The sequence below is a fragment of the Ochotona curzoniae genome, unplaced genomic scaffold (genome assembly GCF_017591425.1).
Source record: "Ochotona curzoniae isolate NIBS_2020 unplaced genomic scaffold, NIBS_Ocur_1.0 contig_2294, whole genome shotgun sequence".
Lineage (NCBI taxonomy): Eukaryota > Metazoa > Chordata > Mammalia > Lagomorpha > Ochotonidae > Ochotona > Ochotona curzoniae.
Genome location: NW_024465405.1, coordinates 1,871,975 through 1,883,382, shown reverse-complemented (window position 1 = coordinate 1,883,382; position 11,408 = coordinate 1,871,975). Strand labels below are relative to the sequence as shown.

General features: G+C 54.8%; 1 protein-coding gene across 5 annotated transcripts in view; it reads right to left on the bottom strand.

The window, feature by feature from the left end:
- Positions 1-1,171: 1,171 nt before the first annotated feature.
- INPP5D (inositol polyphosphate-5-phosphatase D) overlaps positions 1,172-11,408 on the bottom strand; it is a 105,635-nt gene continuing 95,398 nt past the window's right edge. For 3 of the 5 annotated variants that reach the window (XM_040972316.1, XM_040972315.1, XM_040972313.1), the window contains 4 exons: positions 10,114-10,210; positions 8,595-8,876; positions 4,467-5,085; positions 1,172-2,277 (listed from right to left, as the gene is read on the bottom strand). In XM_040972316.1, the coding sequence (XP_040828250.1) occupies positions 2,275-2,277; positions 4,467-5,085; positions 8,595-8,876; positions 10,114-10,210 (1,001 nt within the window). In that variant the 3' untranslated portion in view covers positions 1,172-2,274. The remainder of the gene's footprint in view (positions 2,278-4,466; positions 5,086-8,594; positions 8,877-10,113; positions 10,211-11,408) is intronic. The other 2 variants (XM_040972312.1, XM_040972314.1) reach the window with 2 other exon arrangements.

The window sequence follows — 11,408 nt, the reverse complement described above, 5'->3', positions numbered from 1 at the left end:
TCAGGAGGGAGTGGGAAGTTAATTATGCAGGATGTCTGGGGTCCCTCCCACCCCTTGCACTAGGTTGTCTGAGCGATGACAGAATTCAGGAGAGGTGGCTGGAGGTGTCCCCAAGAGATGGTGGCAGCCAGGAGCACAGGGAGGAAGCTTTTGGGGAGGGTGCAGGGCCGAGACATGGAAAGGACCAGCTGCATGTTCTCAGGTGGCGTGGTCCTGGGCGTTGGGGCTTGGCTGCCAGCTGTCACAGCCAGGTCTGCATGCACAGCAACTGGACTCAGAGCAAAGCAATAGCGTGTCGGGCATGCCCCCTGCTGCTGCCTCCCTCTGCGCTTCTCCCAGGATCCCCAGCAGCAGTGTGAGGACGTCCTGGACACCCACCTCCTAAGCATGTGAGGCTCCAGCCCTTTGTGCTCAGGTGGGGAGCAGGCACAGGTGCATGGTGCAGCCCATGCTAGCACCCAGGGGCCAAGGGCATCAATACCCTAGCTCCCAAAAGCCTGAAGAGGAGCTGGGTGTCTCCAGCTGCCTCTCTACCCTGGCCTTGGTTTACTGGGCCAGAAAGCTGAGATTCCTGGAGGCCATGGGTCCGGTTCACCTTCGGGACCAGGAAGTGAGCCTGTATGGAGGTTCCCATGGTCTCCTGCCACAGGTCCACTGGCCATCACTGTGGCAGGAATGGTTTGCTCTGCGGCTATTCAGTGATGCTAGTCTCTCAGGCTATGTCTAGAGCCCAGGCCTGGGGTCTCCGAGCGTCCTGAGAGGCAGTGCCTGCCACAGCACCCTGCAGGTGGGATCAGGCCCCACCAGTGCTGGGTCCTAGGCAGGTCTCCAAGGCTGATGCCTGCCCCACAAGCCAGCCCATGACCTGGGGAAGATTTAACATGTGTCTGAGGGGTGAATCTTGATCAATTTGGGGGATACTCATGGACTGGAGGACAGCCTGTACATACTGGAGGGACACTCCTGCAGGCTGGCAGAGGCGTGTATGTGGGGACTGATGTCCATCCCTGTTCCTGTCCATCCCTGGCTTCCAACTGCCTCTATGGCGGTGGCCAAACCTTCCTGTCATCCCACAAACCCTCTGTCCCCTGCTGTTGCTGTCAGCCTGGAAACACGTGTGGGGCTCCTAGTGTCGGGGCTGGGAGGAGATACCACACAGACAGCCTGAGTGAGAAAGGCACAGTTTATTTGGTCACACGGTTGGAGACCTTTGAACACACACGCACACATGCACAAGGCACACACACACAACTGGGTTGAGTTTCCACCCTTAACTCCATTATATCAAAAAGCAGTACAAGAAGAGACATGACCGATCTATTCTCTAGTAGCTGGGGGTGTGGGGCTGGAAGCCATGAGCTGGGAAGGAAGAGGCTGCTTTGTTTCGGGGAGCCGGGAACCTGAGCTCCCCAGCCTCCAAGGCAGTTGGCGCTCAGCAGCAACCGCACACGGCCACTGGTGCAGCATGTGAGCGCCAGAGGCCCAGTGGTGGCTGTCCACCTCGACAGACACAAGGCAGCCTGGCACAGGGACCCGGAATAGGCCGGGAAAGCCAGGCAGATCCCTCCACTAGCGCAGGCGGGGCCAGGATCCCTGGGCGTTGGTGAAAGCACCTGCACTGTGGAAGCAGCACAGGGCCAGGCTCCTGCACCCTCAGTTAGCAGTTCAGCCCCTTTGGCTCCCTGCAGGTTGAGCCCTGGCCTTGCTCCAGGTGGGCACTGGCCTTCTTAATGCTTTGTCCCAACCCCTCAGGACATATGAGCATCCACTGGGGGCGGGGTTGGGCATGTGTGTTTAGTGGGTTACAGTCTCAGCTCTGGAGAGAGACCCAACAGAATGTTCCTGAAGCACTTAGCACAGCACGTGGCACACAGTGAGTGCTTGAGCCGTGTGGCCATCATTATTATTATTCATATTCATATTATTATCATGATAATGTGTCTCTCCACCCTGGAGAGCACTCTGGTACTTCGGGTCCTTTCTAGAAATGGGGGTGTGACTAAGGCACAGGGGTCCCCAGTACCAAGGCCAAGCTGGGGCCCCAGGCACTTGTGTGTGCTTTCCCTTCCACCCTCAGTAATGGTGCCCAGCTTGGCAGCCAGTGAACTGCTCAGGCCACACAGAAGCTGGGCCCTTTTTCCTAAGAGTTGCAAAGCCTGACATGGGAAGCTGGGAGAGGCGAGGGGCTGGCAGGAGGTCTTAGGCGAGGCGGTGGGCGGCTTCGGCTGCTCCTCCAGGTTCCCAGCCTGAACTGCCAGCAGCTCCCCCAGGGCTTCACTGCAGGACAAGAACAGAAAGGCTGTCATTGGCACCAGGACTCGGCTCCCTGAAGGCCCCTGCATGCCCACATCCCCACATGCTGAGGCCCCAGACAGGCCTCCTTTATCACAGGGCTGCAAGAAGCCAGGACTCACATTCCTAACACTCCAGCAGGCTTGCAAACATGCTCGGAAAGTGGAATATAAGGGTCATGCAGGGATGGGCACTGGCCGAGCAGGGAAGACCCACTTATCCCCACACAGCAGGACCATTTCTGGAGTTCTTCCTGCTATGCCCACTCTGGGAGCAGGAAGGCAATGGCTCTAGTGGTTGGCTCTCTGCCCTCCATGGGATGGAGGTGGCAGCTCCTGCCTCTAGCCTGTACCAGCCTTGGCTGTTGTGGGCGTCCTGAGATAGAAGAGAGGAAAGGAGCTTTCTCTCTGTTTTGCAAGTAGAATAAAAAAGGAGAACTTTTACAAAGACATTTTCCAAGAACTTTTTGCAGTCCTCTTATGGTCAGTTATAGATACTCTACTGCCCCATGTATACCTATACACGCAGACATTCAATCACAGACAGAAAATATTCAAAAAGTAAACTGCTGGTGCTGTGGCATGGTAGGTTAAGCCTCTGGCTTTCCATCTGGGCACTGATCCAGTCCTTTGTTTGTGGCCTGGGAATGAAACAGAAGATGGCCCAAATGTTTGAAGGCCCTTTCATCGACACGGATGACCTGGAAGAAGCAGCTCTGTGCTCCTGCCTTCAGCCTGGCTTATCTCTGGCTGTTGCGGCCATCTGGGAATGAACCAGCAGATGAAAGATCTCTCTCTTTCCCTCCTTCTCTCTCTGAAACTCTGTCTTTCAACTGAAAATAAATAATCTTAAGGAAGAATACACAAATGGCATCTGTACTCAAAATGTACAGATTTTTTCCCCTTTGTTATCATTTCCTAAGCAACACAGTACAACAACTATTTCTTTGCATTTACATTGCATTGGGGATGCTAAGAAATCCAGAGAGGACTTGAAGTGTGTGGAAGATTGTGTGCATGTCACATGCAAACAGGATGCTATTGTAGAAGGGACTTGGGGTCTGTGGACACTGGCATCCACAAGGCCCTGGAGCTGGCAGCCCCGGATCCCACGGACAGCACAAACATGTTCTGGTACATGATGGACCCCCAGCACTCTCCGCCTGCATGAGGGATGCGCCAGGAGCAGCCGTTTCTATAGAAGAGAAACTGGGACTCGAGATGCAGGCCCAGGAAGTGGGATTTGAATCCCACATGGAGTCTGTGCTTTGGTTACTGCTAGTTTTACTTAGAAACATGTGTTTGAGGGAGAAATGGTTGCAGCCCACGTCCAAGCTCTGATTCTGCACTTGCTTCTGCTTGTGTACCTGGGGAGGCAGCAGGGGGCAGCCCAAGTGGACATCTCTGTCTGCCTCGTAAACAAACACATACCAAATTAAAAAGAAGTAAATTTTAAAGAAACGAGGAAAATAATGCATCTGAATTCTCTCAAAAACCCTATTTTATTCTTATTTGAAAGGCAGAGTTGAGAAAGAGGGAGAAAGAAAGAGAGAGAGAGAGAGAGTTCCATCTGTTGGTTCACTCTCCAAATGGTCACAATGGTGGGAGCTTGCCCGGTCAAAAGCCAGGAGTGTTTTCCGGGTCTCCCATGTGGGTGCAGGGTCCCAAGGCTTTGGAGCATCCTGCACTGCTTTCCTAAGCCACAAGCAGGGAGCTGGGTTGAGAGTGGAACAGCCAGGACACAAGCCAGCACCCATACAAGGTGTCAGCACACGGTAGAGGCTCACTGGGCTACACCATGGCGCCAGCCCTCCACTTGCACTTCTGATTTCAGCTTCATGTTAATTTGGATCCTGGGGGACAGCAGGTAAACATTCAAGTAGTTGAGTCCCTGCTCTCTTTGTTGGAGAACCAGAACTGAGTTTCCGGTTCCTGGTTTTGGCCAGTGCAGCCTGTTACTGAAGGCATTTGGGGGAGTAAACCATTGGATAGGAGATTTTTCTCTCTACCTTTCCAATAAAAATACCCCTTTTCTAACTGAAAAAATATTCTGATCCCAACCCTTCCTCCTGGGACAGCTCCCAGGATGCTCACAGCACACACCCCAGAACACACACACGAATACAGCACACACAGCTGTATGCTCGGCACACACGAGCATCAACGGGGACCCACCTGCATGGTGGTCCTGCTGAGCGGCCCCTCCTCTGGCCGGTGCTTGCCGTGGTGGGGGAGCTCGGTGTTCTCACGGTAGTCACGGCTCTTGGAGTGTTGCAAGTGCAGCACAGCTGGACTCTTGACAGGCAGGGGTGGCCTCGGGGATGGAGTGGGCGGCATCGACAGGGACCCGGACTGCTGCTGGCTCATTTCTGACCGGGAGGGCTTGATGGGCCTCTTGGCTGGCACGGGGGCTTGGGAGCCGGCCGGGGCCTTGGGTTTCCCTTGGCTCTTGTCCCCACTGGCCACCCTGCCCTCTGCGGAGGAGGAGCAGGTGAAGGAGCGCAGCCGGGGCGCTGGGCAGACGGGAGGCACGGGGGCCTGCTTGCCCGGGCCCTTGCCTCCCTCACCCTCTTGGGCTTTGGTGAGCACAATGCTGGGTGATAGGAGCCCGGGGTCCGGGCAGGACGGGGGCTCCTTCCTCAGCAGTTTAGGGGACTCTTGCTCCTTCCTGGGAACCGGCTTAGGAAAGGAGTTCACGGAGCCATACAGTGGGTTCTCAAACATCTCCGGCTTGGTCGGCTGCAGGTCGTCCTGTGGGCAGGCTTCGACTGTGTTCTTCCCCAGGTCACCAGGCCTAGGATGTGACAGAGCGGACACATGAGGGCACAGGCTGTTTTGGGGGTTTAGGCTTTTGTTTGGGGGTGGAGCATGTGAGGGGTGTTGATTGCATAACACGGTGATTACCTAACTGTTCATGTCGAAATGGCTGATTTTATGTCATGCAAATTTCACCTTGAGAGACAGAAATCAAGAAGAGGGGTGGGTGTTTGGCACATGAGTTAGTGCCTGTGCCTCATATGGGAGCGACTGGTTCGAGTCTTGGCTCCTCCCCTCTGACAGCTTCCTGTTAACACATACCCCAGGAGGCAGCAGGTGCACTGAGTTCTGGGCTCTTGGCCTTGGCTTGGCTCAGCCCTGGCTCGCTGCAGGTGTTGGGACGGGAGTAAGCCAGCAGATGCAGGAAGCTTCCCCTCTCTGTCTCTCTGCCTTTCAAATAAAATGAAAAGGCAAAAGGAGAAGACATGCTTCTGTCATCCGTATGTTGCCTTCCGTCTGGCTTAGGACCTTTCCTGCCCCCAAAACTGATCCCAGAAGAGCATCAGTGAGCAAGGGCAGGGCTTTAGAAAGGAAAGGAAAGAATGGATCTACATGGAACCCCAATATCAGCCTAGGCTCCACACCCCAGTCCCCTACGACTGCCAGAATCCTCCCCGCATCCCGGCTTTTTCCAGGACTCGCAGCCTCCCCTCTGCTGTTCTCAGCAAATCCACTTGAACCCTCAGGAGAAGGGGAACCTTGCGGATCATCTGCCCTCCTCCTCGGCAACCATTCGTGCTACCTGAGGATCTGTGTTCAGGACCACCATCCACCAAGCACAGCCAAAGAGCCCAGACTGAGTGCAGGGGACCAATAGTCCCACTCAACACTGACCTCTCCCCTGCAAGTGAAGTCCTTTCCTGAGAGGGCTCCTTCCTAACTCCCAGTGGTGACGACAGTCTGAGGGCCAGGGATGGAATGTCACCTGGGCGGCAGTGGCCTCTGGCTGACCCTGTTAGTGTGCCCTGACTTGAGGAGGTCAGTGCTGAGCAGTGTGCGAGCACCAGGGCTGTGAACGCCCCTTATGAGGGCTCCGATGCCAGTGGCATCATCCTGCTAGGTGAGTGTTGTGGATTCCACTTTCTGCAGAAAAGAAAGCTGGTGTGAGGGCAGCATGACTCCCCTACTCTCACCCTGGGAGCCATGGAAGTGTTCTGGCCACGCTGTCTGCCACTTATTGCTCGGCAGTCATACCCCAGCCGACTTCTAATTACTTTTGGGGAACAGATGTGGGCCCCAGGGACAGCTTGTGTCATACCAGGCAGCTGGGGAGCAGGGCAGCAGGTGGAGGGGAACCTTTACAGCAGGGGTTGGGGTAGGGGTAATCACAAAATTCAAATGTGAGACTATTTTCTGCCCACAGGTGCCAAGCAGCCCATGGCTGCTGAATACAGGAATGGCACCAGGGCAGTGAGTTCTGTGTCAAGCGACCCTGCAGATGCCAAGCGACCCTGCAGATGCCAAGCCCCTTCTGCACGGCACAGTTTAGCTCTGGCTGACCTACCGTCCTTGCTCACTCAGCACGGAAGGGCAGGACTGCAGTCTCTCCTCGGACATGGGTGCCTTTCACATGCAGGGCTACCCACGGTGGCTGGTCCCCAGCCTTGGGACCCTGGGGGTAATGGGAACAGCGCTGGGAATGGCTTCTTTCCCAAAGCCTTGGCTCAGGCTGGCTGAGCTGGGGGCCTGGGGCAGAGGAGCAAGAGCAGTGGGCATTACAGACTCTCGCCTCTAAGCACCTGATGGGTGATGAGGGAGCCCTGCTTCACAGTGTGGGCAGAACGCTTTGGCCAGGCTGAATGGGGTATAGACCAGCAATTACTATGGCACACTGGCTCTAGGAGCCTAAACACCTCAACTTAACTAGTCAAAGTCCTCATCCTCTGTCAGTCACTTCTAGCTCTATGTCCCAGGACCATGGCCAACCAGGTACCTCCATTCCCACTGGACAGTACCTTCGGTGCTCACTGCTCCAGGGCTGGACACTGAGGTTGTCTGCCTTCTCTCTCTTCTCAGGGAAGAACCAAGATCTTAAACATCATCCTGTTCCCACCTGCTACTTCCTGCCTGTCCTTATCCCTCCCCTCCCTCACCCACCTACTCTTCATAGGAGAAGCTTAAAGACAAAACTGTCAGCTGCTCCTCCACGCACAGGAGACCCCAGCCAGGTGGGACATGGAAGGGTGGCCCTGGAGAAGCCCAAGGAGGCTGTGCTATGGCCCACGCTGGCTCCTGCCCTCTGCAGGTTCCTGACAGGCAGGTGCAGGCAGCACCATGAAGCCATCTCTCCAGGCTTAGGGGAAGGAGGTGCGGAGCCAGCCACTGCTGTCATCACAAAGCAGTAAAGACGCCTGCCAGGGAAGGCTAGACTTTGCCCTTGCATGTCTGCACCCCCTCAACTCCTGGGGGCATTGATAACTGTTGGTATCCCATGCAGCTCAGGGGCTGGCGTTGGTTGGTTCTGGGCAGTGTGTGTGAGGGGCAGGGGCAGACCTGAGAAGTACCTGAGAGGTTATGCCTTGGGGGGGGGGGGGGTCAGGCATGGATGGCTCCAGCCGCTGGCTGCACCAGCTCCTGGCTCAGAGTAGCCCCTTGAACTGCATGGGCTTCCCCAGGAGCTTCCAGGCCCAGACCTCTTCCCTGCACACGCTGCCTGCTTGCTCCATGTGCCTTTCGGCTCCTAGTCCTGCAGCACCTGCCTGTCTGTCAGGAGAGGACAGAAGGCACCGTATCGGTCCTTTCTCCTCCTTATGGTACAGAAAAGAAAGGGGGCCTACAGTGGGAGGATCTTTTACTGGAAAATTCCTAACTCTGTTCCCTTGGGGCCTCCAGGGAGGGAGAAAGGCCAGAGAGTTCATGGCTCTGGGAACACATTTGGAACAAATACTGTTTTATAAGAGGTTGCTTTTCTTGGCAGCATCTTTAAAATGATCTCCTTGTTTTTATTTTTCACTTGATTAGCAGAGAAACACACACAGAGAGACAGAAAATTAGCCATTAGTTGATTTACTCCCCAAATGGCCACAACTTCCAGGGCTGGGCCAGGCCAAAGTTAGGAAGCCTGGAACTCCACCTGAAACTCCCATGTGGGTGCAGGGACCCAAGAGCTTGGCTAATTTTCTGCAGCTTTCCTAGGTGCTTTCCCAGGGAGCTGGATTGGAAGTGGAATAGCCCTAATACTCATATGGGATGCTGGTATTACAGCTGACAGCTTCACCCACTATGCCACAGCGCTGGCCCAAGGACACAGGCATCTTAACCACTGTGCCAAACACTGTCTCCTCCCTTCTCTACATTCAAGCTGTACCAATGGGTTAGGATCGAGGATACTCCACAAACAGGTCCTGAGTGCCTACTGGGTTCCAGGACTGGAGACAGAGAGAAGCAGACACAAGCCCCTACCCCCATGGCTGCTGTCCAGGGCAAGAGCCTGTGGTCGGGGGGGCTGTTGTAAGCAGGGAGAGGAAGACAGAGGAGGGCTCTCACCTGGCCTCCTGCACCCTGGGGCAGGGCCCCCGATTCGTTGTTGAGGATGAGAACTTCTTTGGTGACAGGGGCGGCTGGGAGGGAGGTGTCGGGGGGCTGTCTCCCCTGCCGGGCCCTAGTGAGGAGTCCTTGGGCAGCTGGTCATAGCTCCAGGCTGTGAGCTGCTGATCAGGGGACAGCATCTGCTTCACGTGCAGGGGCATCGGCTGCCCGAAGGGCCCCACGCCCATGTAGTTGGGGTTGATGATCTCGGTGATGTTGGGACCGCTGCACGGAGGGGCCCTGTGATTAGACATGGAGGCACACCTTAGGGTCCCTGTCTTTCCTGGGGGTCAGCCCCAGCTCGGGGACAGTGTCCTCTGATGGCCTTATGCTCTCACTTCTGAACATTCATTCACTTACTCATTGAGTTACTGAGGACCTAGCAAGCACCGGGCCCCAGGCCAGGAGGAGGAAATGTGGTCCTCAACATAGTGGCTGTGGTCTCTGTTTTTGTGGGATGGACAAACAGAGGCGGGGCTGTGGGACAATGACCCCTCCCATGGGTTTTAAGACCTCAACAGAGTTTTGAACCTATGATAGCATGAAACTCTCTAGATGAACAACTCCGAAAAGTTCACCGAAAAACGTGGTTAAGAGATAAATTCGTTTTTGTGCAAAAGTGTTTTGAAATTCATGCACAGCTTTTTCAGAAGTTATTTTTTTTGCATGAACTTTTGGAAGTATGCTTGTACATTATGTTTTTCATGGACCTACGTACCTCTGACAAGGTTTAATTTATACAAGAGGCACAGGAAGAGAATTAGCAAGGACAGATAACGATAAAGTGGAACCAGTGGTAATAACTGCTGCAGTGAAAGTCGTTGGAAACCTAAGAATGGTTTCTTTCTGCAACTTTCCATTCAGTAATATTTCTGGGTGGTGACTGAACATGAGGAACTACTGGAAGAGGGCTGGGCAGGAATTCTGCCTTACCCATGGCTTTGACCATTTGCAGTTGGAAGTAGACCAAGGAGAGGGTGTGCATAGGGGGTGAGGCGGGGTGAGGCAAGGGCTGGAGGACACGCAGTATAGGGCCTGTGGGGTGGAGAGGAACAGCTGCACCTGCACCTGGCACACCTCTGCCCCATCAGCAGGTGCGCTGGCAAAGTCCTGGTCCTCAAGGCCACATTAGCACAAACTTGAAACTTGAACATCTGGATTATTCCCAACCAAGACATTCTCTTGTGAAGAGCAACAGACATGTGCTTCCCTCATGATCTCTCTTGTCCATTTGTTGTCACTTGGTGTTCTCTGCGGTCAGTTTTTGGGTGGCAGTGGGCTCCCAGGTCAGGCGCTGCACCTCCTCCTCCCCCTGTCTCTCAGGGACCTGACTTGAGTAGGTGCTCCCTGAATGTTGGCTGAGCTGAGCTGAGCATTCCAACCAGGAGCTCTGCCAGCATCACCAGTCCCAGTGCCCCATGCCCTACCTACCAGCTGGTTCCCACTGTTTCACCAGTCTCGGTGCCCAATGCCCTACCTGCCAGCTGGCTCCCACTGCTTCCCAGAGTCGTGGCTGGTGAGGCTCCTCAAGGACTTTAACCCGCTGGAGTCATCCCGCTCCGTCTTCACAAAGTCTGGGAGACAAGAGCCAATAAACAGTGTGTGTGAGAAAGAGGCCAGGTGAGGCCAAACAGCCTTGTGTTCAGGTGCAAGCTGGGCAGGGAATAATGGCTGCTGGGCTGGGGGATGGGGTTGGGTTTAGAAAGACTGCAAGAACTTCTGAGAGTTCAGGGCCATGGTCCCAGAGCGAGGAGGATTGGTACATGTGACCTGGGGTTGCCATGTCACCCAACTTGGTGTCCTCAGCAAAGGGCAGAACAGGCAAATGCTTCCCGTCAGATCAGAACATGACAAATTCATGCAAGGGGCTCTAGCACAGCACCTATCCTGAAAACCAAGCTGCTCATGGGGTAGGGGGGAGCTGAGACCCCCTCCTTCATTTTTGACTTGGTTCAGGGTTACAGAGCTGCTGTGACCTACTGTTCTGCTGGAAAAAGAGGTTTTGTGGCCAGAAGGGGGCGCCACAGGCACAGGAGGTAGCACCTGGGGTTCAGACAAGCAGGGGTGCCATCCCCTGTGCGCGGAAGGGGCTCTGTCCCCTTGCTATTCACTGTGGAGGCAGGGAAGCAGTGCACCCGTGAGTCACGGCTCAGCACCTGCTAGGTAGACAACATTTGGTCAATCATGTAACCTGGTGCTGCCTCAGTGCCCCCATCTCCCAGACAAGGAGAGTCTTTGCTCCCAAGCTGTGATGTGAGGCCAATGAGAGGAGCTGTATGGTTTGTTCAGTTCCCACATTCTCAGGTATTTGGTTCAAGTCCAACTCATCATAGACGTTGCTTCATGAGTGCTTTGGAGCAGGCATTAAGGGGAAAGAAGAAAGGGATGGGAAGAAATGCTCACGGCAGCTCTGTCCCTGTCAAACCCTGTGGCATCTCAAGGAAGCGTTAATGTGACAGATCCTTTTGGCAGGTCTAAATTTAATGACTTTTCAAGTTTCAACATTTGGGACATCATTGAGAGAAAAGGATGAACCCAAGGACCAGCATCGTGGTGCCTCACACTAAGCTGCCACCCAGGCAGCTGATACCAGCTAGGGGAGATTGGAATCCCGGGTGCACTGCTTCCAACCCTGCTAGCGAGAAGGCAACGGTGACAGCTCAAGTGCTTGGGTCCCTGCCACCCGTGTGGGACACAGGGATGGCATTCCAGGATCCTGGCTTCAGCATGTACTCGCCCCAGCCATTGCAGACATCTGGGGGGCGAATTAGT